This window comes from Indicator indicator, chromosome 8 (assembly GCF_027791375.1).
Source record: "Indicator indicator isolate 239-I01 chromosome 8, UM_Iind_1.1, whole genome shotgun sequence".
Lineage (NCBI taxonomy): Eukaryota > Metazoa > Chordata > Aves > Piciformes > Indicatoridae > Indicator > Indicator indicator.
The window spans coordinates 32,027,938-32,046,641 of record NC_072017.1 but is presented as its reverse complement, the minus strand read 5'-3'; the positions used below and the strand labels follow the sequence as shown (position 1 = coordinate 32,046,641).

The 18,704-nt window shown below is 46.1% G+C and overlaps 1 protein-coding gene across 1 annotated transcript in view; it reads left to right on the top strand.

Moving 5' to 3' along the window:
- Positions 1-18,704, top strand: part of UNC5C (unc-5 netrin receptor C) — a 358,875-nt gene that overhangs the window by 265,949 nt on the left and 74,222 nt on the right. The window contains exons 4-6 of the mRNA XM_054382839.1: positions 2,191-2,294; positions 13,132-13,312; positions 17,833-18,000. Of these exons, the coding sequence (XP_054238814.1) occupies positions 2,191-2,294; positions 13,132-13,312; positions 17,833-18,000 (453 nt within the window). The remainder of the gene's footprint in view (positions 1-2,190; positions 2,295-13,131; positions 13,313-17,832; positions 18,001-18,704) is intronic.

Below are 18,704 nucleotides of genomic sequence, written 5' to 3'. Positions count from 1 at the left end.
TTTGCTCCACTTTGGTATTGCTGCACCCTCACTGACTTCATGATAATCCACCCTGTCCTTGAGGAAAAAAAAAAAAACAAGAAGAATATAAGCCCTAAATTTGCTGCCAGGTTTTGGATTTGTTGAAAACTTATAGGAAAAATAACAGCTTTCTCTGTAATTTTTGCTACCTGTTCTTGTTCTTTTTTGGTGTCTCTGCAATTTTTGCTACCTGTTCTTCTTTTTGGTGTAATGAATGTGGGTAGTCTCTTCTTTTTCCTTATTCATTACCTTAAAATCAGAATTTAAAAGCATTGCAAAAGCTCTGCTGTAGTAAGGAACTGCACATGTTAATAATAATTCGTATAATTAGATACTCATTTCCTATGTTCTTATCTAAAAGCCTTTCCTCCTCCACCCCCCCAACCCCAACACATTGTTTCAAAGGAATGTAGCTAATATATGCATGTCAGATACTTTATATTGACAAGATAGATGCAGCACAGAAGACTAGTGTACCTGATGGGTTATCTCCACTTACAAAGGATGTGCAGTCACACAAAGAAAGAGATATGAAAAAGAAATAAATCACTAATTCTTCACTGGCACTCTGTTATCTCACCTTGTAGTGCTGGGGCCCAAGCTCCACCATTATGTTGCTGTAGTGCCTTTCTTTCCTCTTCTCACACATCTAATCCAAGCAACACTGTGAAGGACATAGTACTCATGCATTACCAAAGCATTAAAGAATCACAGAATTAACCAGGTTGGAAAAGACCTTTGAGGTCATTGAGTCCAACCTATCACCCAGCACCATCTCATCAACTAAACCACAGCACTGAGTGCCTCATCCAGGCTCTTTTTAAACACTTCCAGGAATGGTGACTCCACCACCTCCCCAGGCAGCACATTCCAATGGCAAATCTCTATTTCTGGGAAGAATTTCTTCCTCACCTCAAGCCTAAACCTCTCCTGGTGCAGCTTGAGACTGTGTCCTCTTGTTCTGTCACTGCTTGCCTGGGAGAAGAGCCCAACCCCCACCTGGCTACAACCTCCCTTCAGGTAGTTGTAGACAGCAATGAGGTCTCCCCTGAGCCTCCTCTTCTCCAGGCTAAACACCCCCAGCTCCCTCAGCCTCTCCTCACAGGGCTGTGCTCCAGACCCCTCCCCATCTTTGTTGCCCTTCTCTGGACACATTCCAGCATCTCAACATCTTTCTTAAACTGAGGGTCCCAGAACTGGACACAGGACTCAAGGTGTGGTCTAAGCAGTGCTGAGCACAGGGCAGAATGACTTCCCTGCTCCTGCTGGCCACACTATTGCTGATGCAGGCCAGGATGCCATTGGCCTTCTTGGCCACCTGGGCACCCTCACAGTGGTGTCCCTTAGGGGTCCATACTGGCACCTGTCTGTTTAATATCTTTATCACTACTACAGACAGCAGGATTGAAGGCACTATCAGCAGGTTTGCCGATGACACCAAGCTGAGTGGTGCTGTCGATACACCAGAGGGACAGGATGGCACCAAGGGGGACCTGGACAGTCTGGAGAAATGGCCCAGGTCAAACTCCTGAGGTTCAACAAGAGCAAGTGCAGGGTTCTGCACCTGGGCCAGAGCAATCCTCACTATCAATACAGACTGGGGGAGGAGGTGAGAGAAAGCAGCCCTGAGGAAAAGGCCTTGGGGGTGCTGCTGGATGAGAAGCTGGCCAGGAGCAGGCAGTGTGAGCTTGCAGCACAGAAGGCAAATCCCAGCCTGGGCTGCATCCAAAGCAGCATTGCCAGCAGAGCCAGAGAGGTGATTCTGCCACTTTGCTCTGCTCTGCTGAGACCTCACCTGCAGTGCTGTGTGCAGGTCTGGAGCCCTCAATGCAGAAAGGACCCTAATAGCAGAAGTTACCAAATGCAAATTGTCTGAAGAAGGGACTTGTTTCACTTTTTGTTCTGTGTCTCAATATGACCTTCCACAGTGAGACCTTGGGTGACCTCTCAGTTCACCACAATATAAATTCAAAGTCCACTCTGAAACCTTTGTCTTTGTTGGAATAAAACGAAATCACATCCCAGTCTTCAAGTGCCTCACTTTCGAGGGGGCAGAAGTGCTGTTTTCTCTGTTTAGAAAGATCTCTTGCATTTATGGCAATCAAATGTAATTTAAACAAACAGCTGTTAACACTAATGGCTCTTTGTCTTTTCCTTCTCCCTCCTCAGATCTCCGGAAAACTTTTGAGCAGGAGCCCTTGGGGAAAGAAGTGTCCCTGGAGCAAGAGGTCCTGCTCCAGTGCCGTCCCCCTGAAGGCATCCCAGTAGCAGAGGTGAGCAGCAATAGCAGTGTCCTAGCATTCAAACATCTCACTAAGAGCTGATGGGTGACTAATGGTGCAGGGAGTTAGGGCACGGCATGGTGGTGGTATTGGGGAGCTGACTGACTGCTCCTTGGAGACCAGACTGAGCAGGAACTGATGAATGGCTTTGGGTCATGGTGCCTTGCTGGGCAGAATGGCAGGCAGTTTGGTTTCTGTTTCCTCTTCCCCTTCAAAACCCACAGTTACACCTGGCATCCAAAGGACATGCTGCTGGTGGAAGGGTGTTAACAACAGCCAACAATCTTTCTCTGTCCTTTTAAAGGAAACAGGGAAAAAAAAAATGTTTCACACTTGTTCTGAGAGGCACATTTCAAGCATAGTTTTTTAGTTTACCAGATTATATTTGTAATAAAAATGTATAATTTATATATTTTATAATTAATATTTCCTGGTGGTGGCATCTTCAAACAACCTATTTACAAAATAAGTATTCACAGGTTCAGTGATTCAGTTGTGGGTTTTACACTGCACATATAAAGGCAGTTGAATTATTTAAGCACAGATCTAACCTTTCCAATGCACAATTCAAATTGCAAACACAGGTGCTGTGAGCTGGGGGTTTCCTACAGATGGGATTCCGTGGCAGACTGTTTGGTGTCTTCCCAGATGCTGTGGCTATGATTTGAGCAGTCCTTGGCTTGGAGAGGGCTAAGAGCCTCTCTCTTGTCATGCCCAGTTCTCAGTCTGGAGCTTGTCCTTGGTTCAGAGAAGGCTAAGGGCCTCTCTCTTGTGTGCTGCAGCCTCTTCTGGACTGCAGCCTCTTCTGGGATTCAATTCCCTTGGAGCTTTTCCCCTTTCTGCCTTGGTCCAGGTGCAAGGCGTGGGTGAAGTTGTTGGTCTGCTAGAGCAGGTTCTTCAGCTGCTACTCAGGCAGCGTTTGGCTCCTGTTGCTGTCTGGGTGAGCACAAGGCAAGCTGCCTGACTTCTGGGCTGGTTTAAATACTGTCCCAAGACAATCCATGCCCTTCGGTAACACAGAACCTGATAACTGGACCTATGGGATGAGGCATATCCAGACATGGCCAAGGGCATACACAGTTCCCAGCTGTGTCACAAAGTTAATTACAGGTGGTCCATGTTTCTCTGGACCCCAGGAAGTGTCCAGGTTAGCACAGTCAGAGGTGCTTACAATGTTAGTCACACGTGCTAGACATTTGCCTTGGCCATCTGCACCCCAGGAAGTGTCCAGGTTAGCACATTGGCAGGTGCTTAGCCATTGTCTGGGCTAGGGCTTGTGTGGGGGTTTGACCCTTCAGGACATTATTCCCTTCACTTGTTTGTGCACATGCTGATGTGTGCACCAGCAGGCCAGTTTGGCACAAGAGGGTGTACCAAGGAGCAGTACAGGCTTCCCAGATGAAGTAGCATGGGGTGGGGGCAAGTAGGGGATGTCTCTGCCTAGCAATAGATCTTCAGGGGCTTCTCTGGCTTTCCTACTGGCATTTAAGTAAACCCAGAGTGGGTATCCTGCCATCCACCTGGGAGCCTGCCCTGTGGTAAAATCTGTTCCCACTGTCAGCAGTGGGTGTCCCTGTGAACAGGAGCTTCCCTAAGTGCCGTGCTGGCTCCACAGGAGTAGAGAAGGTGTCTCTGAGTCACAGAGTCAGGGGGGGCTCTGAAATCCTAAATCCACTGTGGCTCTTAAGAGAAAAATTGGTTGTTAACGACAGTAATTCCTCTAGCTGAATTCTCTTCGGTCTGCCTCTGCCATGCACAGAAGAAATTGCTGCTGATTTGCATTAGGGTAAGGTAGACTGTCATGGCTAAGTAGCAAAGTGGTTGTCACTCAGCATTGATAACTGATTTCTCAGGAGATGAAGCTTAAATTGTCGTCTCTCCATCTAACCCAAGAGCAGATTCAATCAGAATTGCAGAAACACGTCCACAAGCATCAGGAGGAATCATTAGCAGAGAAGACTTTTCACAGTTTCTTTTCCTATAGGCTGGGTTGTTGGGGTTTTAATTTCCCCTGTTAAGATCCCCCAAACTGTAGAGAGCATTTAGATCTGCCTAGTCAGACCTAACTGACAGCTGTAACGTTCATCAGATGATTTTCCTCAGGAACTCAGCAACAGTGTTTTAATTGTCTTCCCTGATGCTTCCTTGCACCAAATCAACTTGCCTCTGTGCCACTCCAGGGCTGTTTGCAACAGGCTGTGCTGTTCTCAGAGTGTAGGGCAGTGCTAGAAACGTGGCTTGATGCTGACAGGCAGTTTGTTTGAATGCAGTGCCACAAACACCTCCAAAATGTCAGCAGCCAGTCCAGTTATTCCCTCAGAAAAGTCTCCAATGCTCAGCTGGGTGACTGGGACCCAAGCTTCGTGATTTACTGTGATGCATGGAAGTGATCTCTGAAAAGACCTTCTGGGAGGTGCTGTCATAAGAATTGCACTTTTTTCCCCCTGCCTTCTAGTATCCAGACTCACTCTGTCAATAGCCAAGATTCATGACTGTACGTTAACTGGCTCTGAATCTTATTTGTACTGTGGTCAGGGCAGACCCCAATTAACGCTTGGCAGGCTCAGAAATCGTATACATCCCATCAAAAGAACCATTCTCAGTGTTATGGTTGGGTTTTGGCTTTTTTTTTTACCTCTTCTGACTTTTGAAGTCAGAAGGGGATCAAACACCCAGCTTGGACAGCTGCCTAATACAGCCTCTTTGTAGATCCTTTCCAACACTATTAAAAGAACAAAGCCCTGAACGCTAATGAATATGAATACCTTAATGTGACACTTGATTACAGCCACTTGCTGAAGCTGGTAAGATATATTTTAAAACCCCCAGAAAGATGAAAGGTAACTAGGTGAGCTGAAGGATTACATGACTATTTTAATTTAGAGATGAACGAGTTCTTTGTTTAAGACTTCACTTATTTGGTCAGAGAAGTTTCTGATATGATGGTGCAGGTAAATAAGCACCAAAGGACCTGGGAGAAGGCAGGCAGCAGGCTGAGGCTGTCTTCCATCTTCCTGAAAGACTCTTTTGATTCCAAGCAGAGCGTGGCAATGTGTGTGCTGCAAGTAGAGCACAGTAATGTGTGTGCTCTTCTCCATGGCACCCTGTGATAGGACAAGGGGTAATGGATATAAACTCCAGCACAGGAGGTTCCACCTCACCATGAGGAGGAACTTCTTTACTGTAAGGGTCCCAGAGCACTGGAACAGGCTGCCCAGAGGGGTTGTGGAGTCTCCTTCTCTGGAGACTTTCCACACCCACCTGGATACATTCCTGTGTGACCTGTGCTAGATCTATGGTCCTGCTCTGGCAGGGGGGTTGGACTCAATGATCTTTGGAGGTCCCTTTCAACCTCTAACATCCTGTGAACCTGTGATTCTGTACTGCAACTGTTAGCAGCATTCCCAAATGCTTTGGTGAGCATATACCTCAGATTCTTCCCACTCTGGGCACTGCATTTTGCTTTGGTATTTTAGGTTGGTGGGTTTTCTTTCCACTTACTGGCTTCTGAAGTAGTCACTGAATTTAACACCAAAACAGAGTAAGAAATGCTTATACTGTGAAACCATACAAAATATGTGTTCAGTGTAATGTAATAGTGGAGTCCAGACTCACTGGATTTAACCCCAAAACACAGTAAGAAAAGCTTGTGCTGTGAAACCACACAAAATACATATTCAGTGTAATGTAATATTGGAGTCCAAAGTCACTGGCTGTAACCCCAAAGCAGAGCAAGAAAAGCTTGTGCTGTGAAACCATGCAAAATATATATTCAGTGTAATAGTGGAGTCCAGAGTCACTGGATTTAACCCCAAAGCAGAGCAAGAAAAGCTTGTGCTGTGAAACCACGCAAAATACATATTCAATGTAAGGTAATACTGGAGTCCTAGCATCTTTCTCTTCCTTTTTCTCTTGAATTTTATTGTCTCACTTCATTTTGATTTTTCTTTTTCCTGGTGTTTCAAAGTGGTGGGATCAACCACTCTCAGGGATGCATTCTGTCCTATTTTTAGTAGCTGGGGAATTTAATCTTATCATTCCCAGAATGCAGTTAATTGCAGTTAACTGTGTCAAGGTCTTATGGATCCATGCTAGAGCAGATCTTAGTATCACTGAAAAGCTGAACCATGTAGCAGCATACAGCTGCTCCAGACGGCAAGAAGGGTGAAGACAGAGGTGGGCAGACAAAGCTTTTTAAGGCAGCACTTACCAGTCCCCCAGATCCACTAGGACATGACAAGCATTAAAGTAGGCTCAGATCATGGTCGCTAGAAGAAAAAAATAAGCACAAGATCCAAACAGAAACACACTGGCCTCGTGGTCTGAGGTCAAATCAAACTATGTCTTGTTTGTTCAGTTGGGACAAACTAAAGAGCAGAGAGTTTGCTTGGTTTGGGAGAAAACCAGATCAGCTTCTCTGCAGTCACCTCACCACCTCTGCCCACCAGCCCTGACTGGCATCAGTGCCAGCTGCACTGTGGCATACCTTCCCACTCCCAGTTTTGTAGCCAGTATCAAGCTAAATCTACCTACAGGTGTTTTGGAAAAAACACTTGGGGAAGTGTTTTGTCTTTTGCAAGGCATGGCACAAGCAAGCAGTAGAAGAACCAGTGCAGGTCCTCTTGCAGTGACCTTTCCTCACTCAGCTGAGGGATAGTGGGGCAAACCCACATATTCCTGCTGCAAAACAATACACAAACCAAAGCAGGAGTGGACATAAAAACAAAAAACATCCTGCCCTAGCTCCATTCTTCCCTGCCTTCTGCTTTTCCTCAGTGAGGAGGAACAGGGTAAGGTGGTGAGATATAAGCAGTGTGACCAACCAGACTAGGTTGGGAGCTGCCAGTGCCCAGTGGAAATCAAGGCTGCAGCTCCGCAGCGTCAACAGAAAGATCCAATTTCAATTCCACTCTCTTCTGTGTGTGCATTTCACAGAATCACAGAAACATTCAGGTTGGAAAAGACCCTCAGCATCACCAAGTCCAATTCAGAACCTTACTCTACAAGGCTCAGCCCCTAAACCATATCCTTTAAACACAGCCAGGCTTGGTGACTTCACCACCTCCCTGAGCAGCACATTCCAATGCCTGACCACTCTTATTGTGAAAAAATTCTTCCTAATGTCCAGTCTAAACTTACCCAGTCACAGCTTGAAGGCATTTCCTCTTGTTCTGTCACTAATTACCTGGGAGAAGAGACCAGCACCAACCTCTCCACAAGATCCTTTCAGGTAGTTGTAGAGAGCAATGAGGTCTCCCCTCAGCCTCCTCTTTTCCACTCTAACCATCCCCAGCTCCTTCATCCCCAGCTCCTTCAGTTGCTCTTCATCAGGTTTATTCTTCAAGCCCTTTCCCAGCTTCCTTGTCCTCCTCTGCACTCATTCCAGGACTTCCAGATCTCTCTTGTATTCAGATACCCAAAACTCAACACAACACTCAAGGTGGGGCCCCACCAGAGCTGAGTTCTAACCTATCTTGGGAAGGTAGGAAGGATCCCATTCTGCTTCTCTCCAACAGTAATGGTAGAGTTATGAGCAATTAAGCCCTTAGCTTATTTAATTTGTTCTTTGAAAGATGTTAGCATCACATTGCACGTGGTAAAATACAGCGACATGGAGTCACATCAAATTAGCTCATTCCAGTGGGTTATGGATCAAAACATCAATGAGATGCAAGATTGGTTAACATGCCATAAACTGCCAGGCAAACTTCTGCAGTCAAGTGTATGATTAGCAGCACCTTTAACAGGGAGATAATTGCTCCTTTAATTATAATTGAGGTGCTCTGCAGAGTAGTTTAATTGCAGAACAGGGCATAATGTACAGTTTGGTGACCCAGTTGAGTTTAAAACTGGGATGTGATATATATCCACATTCATGGCTTCAATTAGGAAGCAGAGTAAGGGGAAAAACATCCTTGAGTCAAGAGGCAGAAGAGGATGCTTTTGCCAAGCCAAGATGACTGTGATACAGACTTTACTCAGCAGCTTTTGCATGGGCAAAAGCTGGTGGAAGCTGGGGAGTTCTCCAAACAGACAGCATCAAGTGGCTGCTCCATCTAATTGATTATCAATATGACTGCTCTTTGCCGTGTTTCATGAGAGCCACTTAGGTTTTGCAGCAGTTATCCCTTAATTGGGAGTTCATGTGTATGCATTTCCATGCAGGTGTGTGCCACTGAGGCAGTGTTTTGCATTCCCAGCAGCAAAGTGAGCTCTAAGGGAAGGGACTAAAGGAGTTTATGGCCACAAATACTGATGACAGAATCAACCAGGTTGGAAAAGACCTCAATGATCATCAAGCCTAACCTATTACCTAATACCTAACACCTCCTGACAACTAAACCATGGCTCCAAGTACCACATCCAAGCTTTTTTTGAACACCTCCAGGGATGGTGACTCCACCACCTCCCTGGGCAGCACATCCCAATGGCCAATTACTCTTTCTGGGAAGAACTTTCTCCTCACCTCCAGCCTAAACTTCCCCTGGCACAGCTTGAGACTGTGTCCTCTTGTTCTGGTGCTGGTTGCCTGGGAGAAGAGACCAACCCCCACCTGGCTACAACCTCCCTTCAGGGAGTTGTAGACAGCAATGAGGTCTCTTCTCAGCCTCCTCCAGGCTAAACACCTTCATAGATGTAATTTCAGCCTCTTTAGAAACTATCCTTTCTTTTTCTCTTTTTTATTTTTTCTTTTTCTTTCTCTTTTTTCTTTTTCTTTCTTTGTATTTTTCATTTTCTTTTCCTTTTTCCTTTTCCCTTTTCCTTTTCCTTTTCCTTTTCCTTTTCCTTTTCCTTTTCCTTTTCCTTTTCCTTTTCCTTTTCCTTTTCCTTTTCCTTTTCCTTTTCCTTTTCCTTTTCCTTTTCCTTTTCCTTTTCCTACCTTAAATGGGTGCAAAATCCCATTCCAGCAAGCAGTACATGGAGGGCAGCATCCTGTTCAGCTGGCACTTGCTGGGATGAAAATTGTACATTTGAAACTGAATTTTTAAAAAATTAGATAATTGTTTCAAAGAGGCAATCAAGTCTCACAGAATGGCAGAATGTTAGGGGCTATAAGGGATCTCAAAAGGCTTTGCCTGTGTGCTCTGAAGATGACTCTAGGGAATGGTTGTACAGTGGAGGCAATGAAAGACTAGGATCCAGGACCTCACCCTGCTGACTTTCCTTTTGAGACTGCAAGAGGTGTAAGGAATAACTTGTACAGTCAGGAGGAGAGGATCTAGTTGTGCTTGTATCCCTTTTCCAGGCTTGAGTTGCTTTTGGAGCAGTTGTGCTGTTGCTTTACCAGACTCTGAAACAGTCACACACAGGCAAGAGTGCCAAGATTAAAACTGTCTTAGTAACGCTAGTAGCTTGGCCTGGCTAAATTTGTGTCAGCAATTAGCTTCTGTAATAAGTTTTCCTGCATATGTAATCACTTGTGGGATTTATGTTCCCTGTGTTCATTTAGTCTGCACAGAAGCCCTGGTCCAGCTTTGCAAGTCTTAGTCTTAGCTGCCTTGTTTCAGGCTGCTGCTGCAGGATGCTGCCAAGAGCAGCACAAGTCTGGCTGCCGCTCTGAGGTGCAGCCGGGGTGGCGACCGCAGGGTTTGTGTTCTCGCTGATGGTCTTGCACGTGGCAGATCCCTTCTGTTAATTAGAACAAATGTGCCAATTATGTTAATGTATCTCCCGGTACCAGTCAACAAATAATTAGAGGCAACACATCTGTCTCTCACTGGGGAGCAGGATGACAGAAAAAGGAGCTACAAGGTGTGCTGCTCTCAATTACAGCCACCTTGGATCGGGCACCTTCCTCAGCCAGTCACAGGGGTGGCTCAGGGCTTGCCAGCACGTTAGCAGCATTGGATGTGCAGCTCCAGCCCAGCTGGCAGGAGCCTTGTGCCTCACTGCTCTGCAAATTGCACCCAGAGCACTAAAGAGCTCTGAGCAAAAGGTCAGAGAGTGCTCCAGCTTCTCAGAATCCACGGTTGATACGAGTCAGAATTTTGTTCATTGCTCTTACACCACTATGGAGGAGCTTTCTCTTGCTAATCAGTTTGCAAATATATTAAAAAACAAACAAATGAATCTTCTTAGGTGGAAAACTAAAAATAAACAAAACAAAAAAAAAAAAGAAAAGGAAAGAAATGGGGATTTTGTGCCTGCTTTGTTCCAGAGGGCTGGTATGAAACAAAAAACAGTTACCTGTTGTTGTAATTTTCCATATCTGTTATCTCTATGACAGAACATTTGCACCATCCTTCATGGCAGTGTTGTTGCCAATTAAAATATGTCCCTTATGATAAGGAAAAACTCATGGCCAGGCTCTTTGTGTGCATGTGCATAGCCATATTAATACATATACATTAGTACATATATTGGTAACAGTCGGGGGACATACAATCATAAAATTGTTAGGGTTGGAAGGGACCTCAAGGATCATCCAGTTCCAACCCCCCTGCCATGGGCAGGAACACCTCACACTACAGCAGGTTGCTCACAGCCACATGCAGCAGTCTCAGCAGTTAGCACCTCCTGGGGCCAGTGGACTGGTTGTATTTATGTTTACAGATTCATAGAATACCAGGTTGGAAGGGACCTCCAGGAATCATCTAGACTGATTTTTCAGAGTAAGACTACAGTTTAAAAGAGATGGCCCAGCACCCTTTTCCTTAAATTAAAACCTGGGCACAAGCTGAAGTGATCCAGTGACATGAAGACCTGTCCCATTCAGGGCCCCAGCCCTATCCTTCAGAGCATGTTTGGTTCACTTGAAAACAAGCTGCTAGATTTGAAGACAAATGATATTAGGGCAGCTCACAGCAGTCAGCTGGGATATAATAGGGTGTTTCTCTAGAAGGCAATATAGAGAACAATGTCTAGATTAGAAATCACTTGTGAAAATATTTTCCTGTGTAACCAAGGAAAATACACTTAATTGAAAGTTGGTGAAGGGCCTGGAGAATAAATCTGATGGAGAGCAACTGAAGGAGCTGGGGATGGTTAGTGTGAAAAAGAGGAGCCTGAGGGGAGACCTCATGACTCTCTACAGCTACCCAAAAGGACCTTGTGGAGAGGTTGGTGCTGGTCTCTTCTCACAGGTAATTAGTGATAGAACCTCTTGGGTAGGTTTTGACTGGACATTAGGACAATTTTTTTCCCAGCAAGAGTGGTCAGGTGTTGGAATGTGCTGCCCAGGGACGTGGTGGAGTCACCAACCCTGGGTATGTTTAAAGGTGGTTTGGATGTGGTGTTTGGGGATATGGTTTAGGGGTGACCCTTGTAGAGTAGGGTTAATGGCTGGACTTGAGGATTTTTTCCAACCCTAATGTTTCTGTGAAATAAAATATAGCTTACACAAAGAAAAGGAAAAATAAGCAGTGGTGTACTCCTTGTGATTCCCCATTTCCTTGGCAACTGTCTTTATTCCTTATAATCCTGATTGCAGTGACACAACACTGTGCATGTGCCTGTGAGCACACCTGTGCTTGAAACCAGTAGCATGTTTGTAATTTGGTAGTGTGACCTGCTCTCATTGTGCTGGATCCAGAGTGGGTACATAAAAGGTTACTGCATTATTAACTGCCTGTTTAGACAAGAGGTAGCCCCGTCAGGCTGTGCTGACATCCAACATGACCTGGACAGGCTGAGAGCTGGGTAAATGGCGAACCTCATGAAGTTTAATAAGGACAAGTGCAGGGTCCTACATCTGGGGAGAAATAACAACAGGCACCAGGACAGGCTAGAGGCTGCCCTGCTGGAGAGCAGCTCCACAGAGAAAGACCTTGGAGTGCTGGTGGGCAGCAAGTTCTGCATGGGACAGCAATGTGCCCTTGTGGCCAAGAGAGCCAATGGGAGCCTGGGGGGCAGCAAGAAAAGTGTGGCCAGCAGGGCTAGGGAGGTTCTGCTCCCCCTCTGCTCTGCCCTGCTGAGACCACATCTGGAATACTGCATCCAGTTTTGGGCTCCCTAGTTCAAGAGAGACAAAGACCTGCTGGAAAGCCAGGAGGATGCTTAGGGACTTGAGCATCTCCCCTGTGAAGAGAGACTTAGAACTGTTTAGTCTGGAGAAGAGAAAACTGAGAGGGGATCTCATAAATGTGTATAAATATCTGAGGGGTGGGTGTCAAGTGGAGGGGTCAAGCTCTTTTTGGTGGTTTACAGTGATACGACAAGGAACAGTGGGTTCAAACTTGACCACAGATTTCACCTCAGCATGAGGAGAAACTTCTTTACAGTGAGAGTGATGGAGCACTGTAACAGGCTGCCCAGGGGGGTCATGGAATGTCCTTCTTTGGAGACTTTCCAAACCCACCTGGATGCATTCCTGTGCAGACTACCCTAAGTGATGCTGCTCTGGCAGGGGGGTTGGACCTGATGATCTCTGGAGGTCCCTTCCAACCTCTGATACACTGTGATACTGTGAAAATGGGTGAGTTTTCTGCTGTTACGGAGTTTCTGAGGTAAGGACATTTTCTGTTGGTGGATAAGGTCCTAAGGTATCACTGCCTCCTTATCCCTTGCTTCGGACTCTGAAAGCATCGATCAGCTATTTATCTCTGTACAGTACCTGGCAGCCTTTGAAAATGCATTGATATCTTGAAGGCAAGGCAAGGCAAGAGAGCTGTTGTGTGGAAGGGTGGGAGGGAAGGGCTCCTGAAGCAAAGGGTAGATGTGAGAGGAGTTCTGCATTTCTGCCATGGCATGTCATTTCGGCTGGCAGCATGCATCAGGTGAGTGCTTCGTGATCCCGCAGTGCTTTCTGGGTGGTCACAGATAGTGTGCCCGTTGTGGTGTGACATGGTGCTGACTCACTGCTTCCCTTCTGGCCCTTTGAAACCCCAAGGTGGAGTGGCTGAAGAACGAAGACGTGATTGATCCTGTAGAAGACCGAAATTTTTACATCACCATCGATCACAACCTGATCATCAAGCAAGCCCGGCTGTCGGACACAGCCAATTACACCTGCGTCGCCAAAAACATTGTGGCCAAGAGGAAGAGCACCACAGCCACCGTCATTGTCTATGGTGAGTCATGCCTTAGAATCATAGAACTGTCAGGGTTGGAAGGGACCTCAAGGATCAGCCAGTTCCAACACCCCTGCCATGGGCAGGGACACCTCACACTACAGCAGGTTGCTCACAGCCACATCCAGCCTGGCTGCAAAAACCTCCAGGGATGAGGCTTCCACCACCTCCCTGGGCAACTTGTTCCACTGTCTCACCAACCTCATGGGGAAGAACTTCTTCTTAACATCCAATCTGAATCTACCCATTTCTTGTTTGGATCTATTCCCCCCAGTCCTATCACTACCTGACACCCTCAAAAGTCCCTCCCCAGCTTTATTGGAGCCCTCTTCAGATATTGGAAGGCCACAAGAAGGTCTCCTCAGAGCCTTCTCTTCTCCAGACTGAACAGCCCTAACTTTTTCAGTCTGTTCTCATAGAAGAGGAGCTCCAGCCCTCTGATCATCCTTGTAGCCCTTCTCTGGACACCTTCTAGCACACCCAGATCTTTCCTGTAATAGGGGCTTCAGAACTGGATGCAATTACTGGGTACTCTGGAACCCCTTGTCCTGCTACACAAAGTGACTAGTGGGGCAGCAGGGGGATGCCAAATGCCTGTATGTGACTCCTACTGCAGTGAGTGACCAGGCTACTGTTCTCCCAATTCAGGGGCCATTGTGTAATGAATGGTGCACAAACCCTGTTGCAAGAAGATTTCGGAAATGTGGAGAGCAGTGAATCTCAGAAGGCCTTTATTACAGCTTTGTAGAATCCCTTGCTTTACAGTCTCAGAGTGTCCTTAACAGCAGAAATCATGGAAGCCCTTAACAGATGAAGCAGCTGACAAAAGTCTTGAGCATGTCCCTAGCAGCATCCCTAAACCAAAGCCCTTACCAGAAGTAGCTAACTAACAGAAGCAGAAGTCCCTAGCAAAACCCTAACACCCCCCAAGACATTCTATTGCTCAGAGTGGCTGTTTATATTTCTCTTTTTTTTTTAATCTATCACTTAACAAACAAAACCCAAGCACATATATAAGTAAAATGCATTCTTGCAATAAGAGGTGCCAGTGTGTCAAGGAGGTGGCTTCTGCAGCATGTTCCAATTAAAGGGTGCCAACATGTCAGGCTGTTGTTCTTGGCACACATGGAAAGTTATTATTTTGCTCTTTGCAGTTGGTCAACTGCAAAGTATTTTGCAATCCCATGCACTCTGCACACGTCCAGCAGCTGCCCTCAGGACAGTGTCTGCAGCAGCTTAGGCTGCCTGTGCTGCCTGCTGGCTTGCAGCCATACAGAGTGAGTGCAGTCAAGGGTCAGTACTGAAAATGCTGAGAATCATAGAAGCATAGAATGATCCAGGCTGGAAGGGACCTCCAGAGGTCATCCAGTCCAACCTTCCTGCAGTCAGCAGGGACATCCCCAACTAGATCAGGTTGCCCAGGGCCTCATCCAGCCTCACCTTGAATATCTCCAGGGAAGGAGCTTCAACCACCTCCCTGGGAAACCTCTTCCAGTGTTCCACCAACCTCATAGTAAAGAACTTGTTCCTGATATGCAATCTCAATCTGCTCTGCTCTAGTTTGAAGCCATTGTCCCTCATCCTGTCCCTGCAGCCCTTTGCAAACAGTCTCTCTCCAGCCTTCCTGTAGCCCCCTTCACATCCTGGCAGGCTGCTCTTAGGTCTTCCTGGAGCCTTCTCTTCTCCAGGCTGAACACCCCCAGCTCCCTCAGCCTGTCCTCATAGCAGAGCTGCTCCAACCCCCTGACCATTTTCATGGCCCTCCTCTGGACCTTCTCCATCAGGTTCATGTCCTTCCTATATTGAGGGCTCCAGACCTGAACACAGCACTGCAGGTGAGGTCTCAGCAGAGCAGAGCAAAGTGGCAGAATCACCTCTCTGGCAATGCTGCTTTGGATGCAGCCCAGGCTGTGATTTGCCTTCTGTGCTGCAAGCTCACACTGCCTGCTCCTGTCCAGCCTCTCATCCATCAGCACCCCCAAATCCTTTTCCTCAGGGCTGCTTTCTCTCATCTCCTCCCCCAGTCTGTACTGATAGTGAGGATTTTTCTGGCCTGGTTTCATGTGCCTACTGACTCATGGATCATGCCACTGTGCATGATTGGCTTTGGCCACATGAGATTGGTTGCTCCCCCAGTCTGTATTGATAGTGAGGATTGTTCTGATGGCTCAGCTTACTTGTGACAACAGCATTAAAGCAGGAAAAGGCACCTACACACCAACTAGCTGCCTCATTGAAGAGAAGAAGGTTGCATCTGTTGCCATAACACAGGCTGGCTGAATGCAGCAAGGAACCTTAGGTCCCTTCCTCCAGCAGAACTGTCCAAAACTTTGTTTCTACCAACATATTTCACTTGCTTAGTGTTGCTTTTCAGAAATAAAACTGAAACCTTAAGAATGGCAGAGCACAAGCAGAATCTTTTATCTTCTTATATGTCTTTAAATAAACTTACTTTTGGTGTCTGCTACCAAAACATGCTCTGATGTCAGGGGCAAAGTAGCAAAGTGCTCTGGGACTGCAGTTTGTAAGCACACAAACTAGCTTAAAAATGAACACCAGGGGAACAGGAGGCATGGGATAATAATACTCTGTGTCTGCATCCACAGCCTTGATCTAATATTGAAGATAATTGTGCTTTGGCTGGGGAGAGGGCCAAGAACATGCCCTCCTGGTGTCTCTTTCAGGCTGTGCTGTGCTGCAGCTCTGCCCCACCAGTCTGAGCCTTCGCCCCCACTGCAGAGTTACTGCCCCAATGTGTCTCAGGCAAGGATAACCACCAGAGCCAAACCTGCTCTGACAGAGTGCCAGCTGACTGTCCTGGTGTTCCTTACAATCAACTTAATTATAGGATAGACAAGCAGGAAAAATTTCCCTGTGATTATCCCTAATATTCATTTCATATTCAGGGTAGCATTTAGATTTCATTGTGAGCAGTTGCTTTCTTGAAGTTGCAATGAGGGCCTTTTGGTCCAGTTTTCATAGAAAACTGACTGAATAGGGCTAATTAAGCAGTGTTTGTGATACTGAGGGATGGACTTTGTTTTGTAACTGAGATGAATGCAGAAACATAAAGACGCAGGCAGAGCTGTGAGTGCTCTCTGAACCTGCAGAGATGGTGTGGTGGGTTGAAAATTCCCTCCCAACATTAAATTTGCCAGACCAGCTCAGCTGGAAGTAAATGATAGCTGTATTTACAAACAAAGCTACAATCTACAATGAAATGCAATGACTATGTACAGAATATACAGGATTTACAATATTTACAGATACTTACAATTAATAAACAGTATAAGGACCCCCCTGGTCTTTGACTAGGGGAACTGCTAATAGCTTCTTCCTCCCTCCCTCCCCTTACCCTCTTGTACACAAAAGGGACAAGAGAATGGAGCAGAGAGATATTTTGTTAGACTTAGCCAAAACAATGCAGCCAAGGTCAAGCAGAAGCAAGTTAATCTCTCCCAAAGCAAAGAAGGGAGAAGAGAGAAAGATTGTCTTGCAAGCTAAAGTCCTTTATCTCTTCCAATGGGATTGTTTATTTTGTTTATGGGATCATTCTTTTCCTTTTTACACCCAATGGTGATTTATTTACATTCTACCACTTTCTGTTCAAGATCTGTGAAAAATTTTAAAGGCATAGCCTGAAACTACCACAGATGGTGGCCACACACATGCCACCAGGTGCTGAGTGGTGGGTCAGGTCAGTTTCCAGCAAAAGGCAGGTCACCTCCCAGCCCTAGCAGTTACCAAATGGTGGCTTTCATTCAGTGTCAGCAATTCTTTGACTTGTACAATGACTTCTGCCATGCTGTGCATTTGGTATGCTTGAGAACAGGGTTTGTTTCTGTTCAGAGTTGCTTCTTGTGCTCTTCCCAGCCATCACTTTTGACTGTTGTTGGAGACAGAATGACTGTTGTGGGTCAAAGACTGGATGTCTTAAGCATAAAGTTGAAAACTCCTCCAGGGGGCTAGATAGGCACAGGAAATTGTCATCTCCATAGAGTTGAAAAGGTGGGTGCAAAAAATTGTCATCTTTTTTTGGTTTATCCCCTAAGCCCTGCATCTGCTATATAAACAGGTTGCAGAGTCAATTTGTCCCTTTTTTAATGCCTCTCTCTCCCTTCCCAGCGTGGATCTCTTATCTCTTGTAGTGTGGGGGAGGTTTCCTGCATGGCTCAGCCTTGGCAAAGCTGATTTTGTAGCTGCGCCACTTGGCTTAGCTTGGAGGGGTAGGGAGGAATGGTGAGAAGCCTGGGGGGGGATTGAAGCTGGGTTGTTGGAAAGTTTTTGGCTTAATGAGGTTGTTGTAAGCTGAAATGTGGCTTTGGGTGTTTTGCATTTGTGTAAATAGTGTAAATATTTGTAAATCATATTTCTGTTTAAATTTCCAATTCTGCGAGGAGCGTTTTTATTTCACACCTTTGGGGAGGGGTGAAATATCTTTCTGTCCACTCTAAAACTAAAACTAAGACAATGGCACAGAGTCAGAGGTGCAATCCTGCTCTTTCTCTCTTGCTTTCCAGTGAATGGAGGCTGGTCTACCTGGACTGAGTGGTCGGTGTGCAACAGCCGATGTGGGAGAGGCTTTCAGAAGCGTACAAGGACCTGCACCAATCCTGCCCCACTCAATGGCGGTGCCTTCTGCGAGGGACAGAGCGTTCAGAAGATAGCTTGCACCACTCTTTGTCCAGGTTCAGTATGAAAAATCATCGAATCATAGAATTGTCAGGGTTGGAAGGGACCTCAAGGATCATCCACTTCCAACATCCTTGCCATGGGCAGGGACACCTCACACTACAGCAGGTTGCTCACAGCCACATCCAGCCTGGCTGCAAAACCCTCCAGGGATGAGGCTTCCACCACCTCCCTGGGCAACCTCTGCCAGTGTCTCACCACCCTCATGGGGAAGAACTTCTTCCTAACATCCAATCTGAATCTACCCATTTCTAGTTTTGCTCCATTCCCCCCAGTCCTATCACTACCTGACACCCTCAAAAGTCCAATGCATAGCCCTAGATAAATAGTTTGTTTGTAATCAGTTGTTTCAGGACAACATTATTAGTTACAAAAGATTTCTCCTCCTTAACAATAAATCCATCATTTCAGTCAATTGATAGGAAATTGCATTATGCAAGCAGATAAAATAGTGAGTACATTACAACAAGCAGCAAGGGATTCAACACTACTTTTTTATGTGTCTTGCAGCAATGTCACAGCCCTGGTAATTCAGGGCATTTGCTGCACATTCAGAGATTCAACTTGTAGGAGATAGAGGTTGAACATTTCTGGCTGGAGTTCAGACACGGAAATGGCTTGTGCCAAAATCACAGAATCACAGAATCAGCCAGGTTGGAAAAGACCTGCAAGATCATCTAGTCCAATCTATCACCCAACA